The following is a 7,981-nucleotide window of genomic DNA, read 5'->3' as shown; positions in this document are numbered from 1 at the left end:
TTTTCCACATTTCGTTTTTCTCCCTTAATAACAAAATTGTCCATTCTGATGCTCAGTTTTACCGAACTAATGGCTGCTGATGACTATTTAAATTGAAGTGCGCGCTTGTAAGTGTTCGTTAAATGTGTAACGTTAATTACGTGAGTACAGGTCTGCTCATGTCTGAAAATAATATATTAAAAACAAAATTATTTTACATAACAAAAACATTATAGCTTATATTTGTTTAGTACATTTTAAATTAATGTAAAAACGAAAATGAATTGTAAAACTGAAAGTTATTTTTTTTAAATTGTGTTCAGTGGGCCGCATTTGAATTCGTGACAGGCCGCGGGTTGAGAACCACTGGACAGAGGAACTGTGGCAGTTGAACTCCAAAGTAGCCATTAATAGCAGATTTTTTTTTCCCAGTAATTGACTTTGTTCTGTGATAGTTTGAATAGGAGCTGCTGGTTGTATTTAAAACTGGTCCATTCCATTGACCATGAAACATGTTGTAATAATGGCTGGAAAAACATTTTAAGCTAGGGTTTTCCGATAAATCAATATTTATAAAAAAAAACTTCACTTCATAATAAAAGCTATTATCAAATACACACTGAATCTCAAATGTCTTCATGACAAATTGGCAACATAAAGGAATTGAGGAAATTATGACAGAAATATAATACTATTGTATAGTAAATTGTACTTCTCAACGTAATAATAATTACATTTTTAAAACATTATCACTATTATTATTTTTGTTGTTGCTGCTGTTGCAAGGAATATCATGCAACCAAGATATTTTTTTTCATATCTACATTTATTGTTGTGGTCTATCAAACATGTGGCAATGCATTTCCTTCCCTGTTAATGGTATGAAATGAATATTATGATAAATATCAATATTGTATTATTTATATATATATATATATATATATATAGTGAAATATATATTTGGCCATGCCATCCAGCCCTATTTTAAGCTTCCCAGTACCAAACAGGTGGAGTTTATAGAGTTGTGAAATTACTTTTAAGCTTTGTGTCAGTGTCATACACACGTTTGGAATATCCAGGGCACTTTGTCCTTGGGTGATGAAAAAATGCATGCGCGCATCAATGCTTCCAAAGGGAACAGATGGTTTGGCATTGCAGTAAGCGTACTTTACTGCTCAAAGCCCCCAAGTAATAAGAGAACACCCATCAACACTTTCTGGTTCTGCTGTCTGGACTTTCAGTCTCCGTGTCCCACTTCAGGATGACTTTTCAAAAAACTTTTGACCTTTCCTGTTGGCAGCCCCATCATTGCTCTTTTAATTTGAGCTCAGCTTCATGTCAGATGTTTTAAATATCTCTGATAATGGTGATTTTGGAGTTGTTGTCCTTCTCAACTGTGTCCAGCAATTCTAAACATTATAAACTTTATATATTTTACATAATGTGTGAAATTGGTATTAAATGTTTCATTCCATGTCCTATTAGTAAATGACGTAATCAAAAAATAAATAAAAATTGGTAACAGGACTAATTGATTGATTGATTTTAATTGCATATTTTTATTAGTAAATGACAGAATCACACAGAAAGACAGTCCCAAGTTGCAAACTGCAAGCCTTGTAAATTAACAGAAGGTTAAAAAGCTCATATAATATTTAATTTCCCCTTCTCTGGTTGATGATCAACATCATCTGAAGATTAAGAATCTCTCACTGAGTTTCAGGCCCTATTTTGTACTCTATTCATGAAAGTACCAAATAGTTAATGAGAAAAACAACAGTACATTAACAAGCAATAATCCTCAACAGAAATGTTACTCATTGGTTTCCTCAAGCATTTTTGGATGCATTACATCATGTCAGGTAATCATGGCATAGAAGGCGCACAGCCTGAAAACAAACATTAGTTTAATTTATAATAGCTCTGTTGGTGTCATGTACTTCTAGGCAGATATTTCTCTCTAACAGCACACATTCTCTAAACAATGAGTGTTGAGAGTAGAGCACTAGTGGCATGAAGCGTTTATCAGGATATCTGACTCTTGCTGTGCTGTTGGCAGATGTTGACTGGTGTGGTGCCCTGAGCTGCAGATAGTTTCTTAATTGAAGTCCTTGCTGAGGGGATCATAAGAGGACAGACGCTAGGGCTCAAAGGGAGAGAAAAGCAGAGAGCAGCCATTAAGAACTGACTGAGTCTGCGGCACATAGGGGATTTGGGTCTGTTGAAACTCAATTTAAAACAATAATTTGTTTTTGAAGCCTCTGGAATGTTGTCAAGATCGTGCTTTTATTATATAAGAATTGGTTATTGGTTTCATCACCTTATAATGTTTGTGCTGACTTTAAATGATTCAATGGATGTGCAGCAAAGTGGTTTGATTTAATATTTGATACCCACTCGAAAGTGTTTTTCCGAAATGAAAATAGGCTCCAATGTTTCCTTTTTACAGTAATGTTTTTTAAATATCTTCGATGATGTAGAAAAGCAAATCAAGCTCCTCTGAGAATTTAGCAGACAGTTCACAATACATTTATTACCACATACTGTATCTCTGTTTAGTAGTTGTTTTAAGCCCCAGGACCATGAAAATATGAATTTTCAGTTTGGAGCCTTTATTTCAAATATGTTGAATGCATTAAAAATTTTACTTTTTTTGCCAAGGGAAATATTGTATGATGCACCTTGAGAAGAAAAATGTTTTTAAAGTTTTGAAGCTACCATAATGATTCAGTTAACATTCATAAATTGCTATTCATTTGGGATGCAAAACTGTATATATTGTTCTTTTTTTGGTTATGACCCTCTTTAATGTTACAGCCAGATGTGCTGGAGCAGATCCATAGTTTAAAAGAGCTGTGGTTGGACAACAATTCATTACAAACCATACCAGGGGTAAGCAATTTCAAAAATATATTAGAATTCCAGAGTTAGCATCTATTGCATGTACTAAATGTCAGCCCTGTTATAGATTTCATAAATTTAAAATACTTTTAAAGCTTTCATTTATGAAACATTTTGTCATTATGTACACACTCCCATATCATTCCGGTTGGAAGAACTTGAGTGTGAGTTAATGATGAGAACATCTTTGGGGGAACTATTGGAATTTGACAACATGACATTTTAGTACTCTAGTACTAGGCTATAATATATGTACTGTATAAAGCATAATATATTATTTATTTCATTTATCTCCTTGTCATCTCCTTGAAGTCTGTTGGGAAACTGAGGCAGCTGCGATATTTCGACTTGGCCAAGAACAGGATTGAGAGTCTAGATGCAGATATCTCTGGCTGTGAGTCCTTAGAGGATCTACTCCTCTCCTCCAACATGCTGCAACAGTTACCTGATTCAATAGGTGAAGTTCCACTGATTATTTTTGTTGAAATATTTGGGTTTTTAGTTTTCAGTATAAGAAATGCTGTGTCTTTACAATGTTAAAACATCTTTCACAGGAAAGTTGAAAAAATTGACAACATTAAAAGTTGATGACAACCAGCTCACCTCACTGCCTAACACCATTGGAAGGTTAGTAACTAATTTACGACTCATTCAGCTGTGTAAAAGAAAAATGAAAAGGCAGAAAATACTGTCTTAGATCGTAATCCCTGAACATTCCTCTAATGAACAGGTTTTTTTTTTTTTCAAGTTTATGGAATTTTGTTGTGGTTTATAGCCATATAATAGGCCTGATGCTTAGGGTGGTCAGTACAGCCTTTAATGACTTGAACCATTGTAATTATTTATATACAGTTTTTTTATGATGACATTCGATGACATTGCACTGTAGCTTGTATTCTCTGTATTGGATTTTTCACTGAATTGCCATCTGGGGCACGACATAACAATTCTGCTGTCATTCTGGCAGTTGTTCTCACCCCAGCATGAGAAAATGCTAAAGTGCTGACTGTCAACTTCAGTGTGACTCTCAGCAATGTTAGCAATGTCTTTCCATCTTTATTACCTATATTAGAGGGAAACAATGTGTGCAGTCAATAGGAAAAAACATGAGATTCTGGAATTAAAGTGTACAATTAATAAAAAATCCTAAAAAGAAATAATTGGATCATAGTATATTGTTTATCCAAAATGTACATTGATATTTGATACCTTTTAGCTATACCTAAATTAATAGTTTAATCTTTTTTTTTTGGTCATTCTACAAAATGAGTGCCATTTATGTCTCTCATACACTACCATTCAAACGTCTGGGGTCAGTATTATAATTTTTTTATTATTATTATTCAGCAAGGAGGCATTAAATTGATCAAACATGTCAGTTAAAATTAAATTAAACAAAAAAAAAACTGTCAACCCTGTAACCTTTCTGATGGCATAATTATATCGCAGCATATATTAAAATTAGTTACTTAATTAAGACTGAAAATATTACCTTATATTGGTCTGATAAAATCTTCCTCAAATTAATTTTACAAATTGCTAATCAAACTTGCGAATCAGTCTTAGGATTTTTAATGCAAAATCAAATGGGAAATTCAGGGACAAGGTGTATATAAACCATATTTCATAGCATCTTTGAATTAAGAGGTCATATTTTTTGCAGACTGCCTTTTTCATTTGTCATAGCTGTCACCACTACTTCATTCCTGTGATACTATACTCCATGCATCTCTCTTCTTGGTTTGTCATTGCTCGGTTCTGTGTGTTGTGTTAATCAAACATGCATCTTAAATGGGCACTTCAGTGCACGTGGCAAAACCGGGTAAGTAGACCAGCGAGTGTTTGTATTCCCCACACGTCTGCCACAGCATGTTTATTTAGGCAAGGGCATACCTTTGCATCCATATCTCGCTTAAAGAGACACAATGAAAGCCCTGCATATGGAAAGCCAGCTGGACCAGTCTGCTAGAACAAATGTTGGACTAATGACCTTACTTAGCTTAACAAATATACATCGACCTCTTTCAAATGGATTAAATTTAAATAAGACAAAAAAAGAGGAAAAAGAACTAACTAAATTACAGGAAGATTGCAAGGAAAAAAATGTTTGAAATGAATAATGTGAGGTCCATTACTAAAAGCACTGAAACTTGTTTGACTCAATAAACACTGTGGCATATACCAGATCATTGTAAATGTTATAAACTAACATAAGGTATGCTTTAAGAGCCCAGTATTTTGCAAGATAAGAGTGCTTTTTACAACCACCCTAATCGTATTTCAGTATAGCATATTTAGTAAATTCATCATCAGTCCCTTTAACATGTCTTCTGTTAATTCATACCTTTTTTACGTGGAGACAATGGTTCCACATAACTCATAATTCTCATTTTCTATTAACAAAACTAATCTTAAAATTATGAGCCATAGATACTGACACTACTTAAATTCAGTGTACTTAAGCCTGGATATTTTGTTTGCATATTGTAAACATTTGAATGGGATGTTAGAATGTGAATTCCTTATTAAAGGAATAGGTTACGTTTCATCATTTTCTCACCTTCATTTTGTTCCAATCTTCTATTATTCTGTGGAACACTAAAGTATAAATGTTGATGAATGTACTGGTCGCTTTTTTCCAATGAACAGGAACTGGGCCTGTCAAGTTCCAAAATGACAAAGTAGCACCATAAGCATCATCTGTACTGCATAGTCCAAGTCTTCTGAAACTGTGTTAATATGAAGGAATTTTCCGTATTGGTTTTTCACAGGTGTTAAAGTACATATTTTAAATTATGCATTGAATTTTTTTTTTTTCAAGTTTATGGAATTTTGTTGTGGTTTATAGCCATATAATAGGCCTGATGCTTAGGGTGGTCAGTACAGCCTTTAATGACTTGAACCATTGTAATTATTTATATACAGTTTTTTTATGATGACATTCGATGACATTGCACTGTAGCTTGTATTCTCTGTATTGGATTTTTCACTGAATTGCCATCTGGGGCACGACATAACAATTCTGCTGTCATTCTGGCAGTTGTTCTCACCCCAGCATGAGAAAATGCTAAAGTGCTGACTGTCAACTTCAGTGTGACTCTCAGCAATGTTAGCAATGTCTTTCCATCTTTATTACCTATATTAGAGGGAAACAATGTGTGCAGTCAATAGGAAAAAACATGAGATTCTGGAATTAAAGTGTACAATTAATAAAAAATCCTAAAAAGAAATAATTGGATCATAGTATATTGTTTATCCAAAATGTACATTGATATTTGATACCTTTTAGCTATACCTAAATTAATAGTTTAATCTTTTTTTTTTGGTCATTCTACAAAATGAGTGCCATTTATGTCTCTCATACACTACCATTCAAACGTCTGGGGTCAGTATTATAATTTTTTTATTATTATTATTCAGCAAGGAGGCATTAAATTGATCAAACATGTCAGTTAAAATTAAATTAAACAAAAAAAAAACTGTCAACCCTGTAACCTTTCTGATGGCATAATTATATCGCAGCATATATTAAAATTAGTTACTTAATTAAGACTGAAAATATTACCTTATATTGGTCTGATAAAATCTTCCTCAAATTAATTTTACAAATTGCTAATCAAACTTGCGAATCAGTCTTAGGATTTTTAATGCAAAATCAAATGGGAAATTCAGGGACAAGGTGTATATAAACCATATTTCATAGCATCTTTGAATTAAGAGGTCATATTTTTTGCAGACTGCCTTTTTCATTTGTCATAGCTGTCACCACTACTTCATTCCTGTGATACTATACTCCATGCATCTCTCTTCTTGGTTTGTCATTGCTCGGTTCTGTGTGTTGTGTTAATCAAACATGCATCTTAAATGGGCACTTCAGTGCACGTGGCAAAACCGGGTAAGTAGACCAGCGAGTGTTTGTATTCCCCACACGTCTGCCACAGCATGTTTATTTAGGCAAGGGCATACCTTTGCATCCATATCTCGCTTAAAGAGACACAATGAAAGCCCTGCATATGGAAAGCCAGCTGGACCAGTCTGCTAGAACAAATGTTGGACTAATGACCTTACTTAGCTTAACAAATATACATCGACCTCTTTCAAATGGATTAAATTTAAATAAGACAAAAAAAGAGGAAAAAGAACTAACTAAATTACAGGAAGATTGCAAGGAAAAAAATGTTTGAAATGAATAATGTGAGGTCCATTACTAAAAGCACTGAAACTTGTTTGACTCAATAAACACTGTGGCATATACCAGATCATTGTAAATGTTATAAACTAACATAAGGTATGCTTTAAGAGCCCAGTATTTTGCAAGATAAGAGTGCTTTTTACAACCACCCTAATCGTATTTCAGTATAGCATATTTAGTAAATTCATCATCAGTCCCTTTAACATGTCTTCTGTTAATTCATACCTTTTTTACGTGGAGACAATGGTTCCACATAACTCATAATTCTCATTTTCTATTAACAAAACTAATCTTAAAATTATGAGCCATAGATACTGACACTACTTAAATTCAGTGTACTTAAGCCTGGATATTTTGTTTGCATATTGTAAACATTTGAATGGGATGTTAGAATGTGAATTCCTTATTAAAGGAATAGGTTACGTTTCATCATTTTCTCACCTTCATTTTGTTCCAATCTTCTATTATTCTGTGGAACACTAAAGTATAAATGTTGATGAATGTACTGGTCGCTTTTTTCCAATGAACAGGAACTGGGCCTGTCAAGTTCCAAAATGACAAAGTAGCACCATAAGCATCATCTGTACTGCATAGTCCAAGTCTTCTGAAACTGTGTTAATATGAAGGAATTTTCCGTATTGGTTTTTCACAGGTGTTAAAGTACATATTTTAAATTATGCATTGAATTGTGTTTGGTTTTAGGGTGAATGTCTGTAAACTTAAAGGGGTCATATGATGTTGCTAAAAAATAACATTATTTTGTGTATTTGGTGTAATGAAATTTGTTTATGCGGCTTAAGGTTCAAAAAACACATTATTTTCCACATACTGTACATTATTGTCTCTCCTCTATGCCTTTCTGAAACGCGTTGATTTTTACAAAGCTCATCGGTCTGAAAAGCGAGGTGT

At 33.5% G+C, this 7,981-nt stretch overlaps 1 protein-coding gene across 2 annotated transcripts in view; it reads left to right on the top strand.

Moving 5' to 3' along the window:
• The window catches only part of lrrc7 (leucine rich repeat containing 7), a 124,728-nt gene that overhangs the window by 87,482 nt on the left and 29,265 nt on the right, over positions 1-7,981 (top strand). For both annotated transcript variants that reach the window (XM_016491363.1, XM_016491362.1), the window contains exons 9-12: positions 2,797-2,871; positions 3,193-3,337; positions 3,435-3,507; positions 4,685-4,702. In XM_016491363.1, the coding sequence (XP_016346849.1) occupies positions 2,797-2,871; positions 3,193-3,337; positions 3,435-3,507; positions 4,685-4,702 (311 nt within the window). The remainder of the gene's footprint in view (positions 1-2,796; positions 2,872-3,192; positions 3,338-3,434; positions 3,508-4,684; positions 4,703-7,981) is intronic.

Source organism: Sinocyclocheilus anshuiensis, unplaced genomic scaffold (assembly GCF_001515605.1).
Source record: "Sinocyclocheilus anshuiensis isolate Anshui unplaced genomic scaffold, SAMN03320099.WGS_v1.1 scaffold70, whole genome shotgun sequence".
In the NCBI taxonomy this organism is placed as follows: Eukaryota; Metazoa; Chordata; class Actinopteri; order Cypriniformes; family Cyprinidae; genus Sinocyclocheilus; species Sinocyclocheilus anshuiensis.
This window is presented reverse-complemented; position numbering and strand designations above follow the sequence as displayed.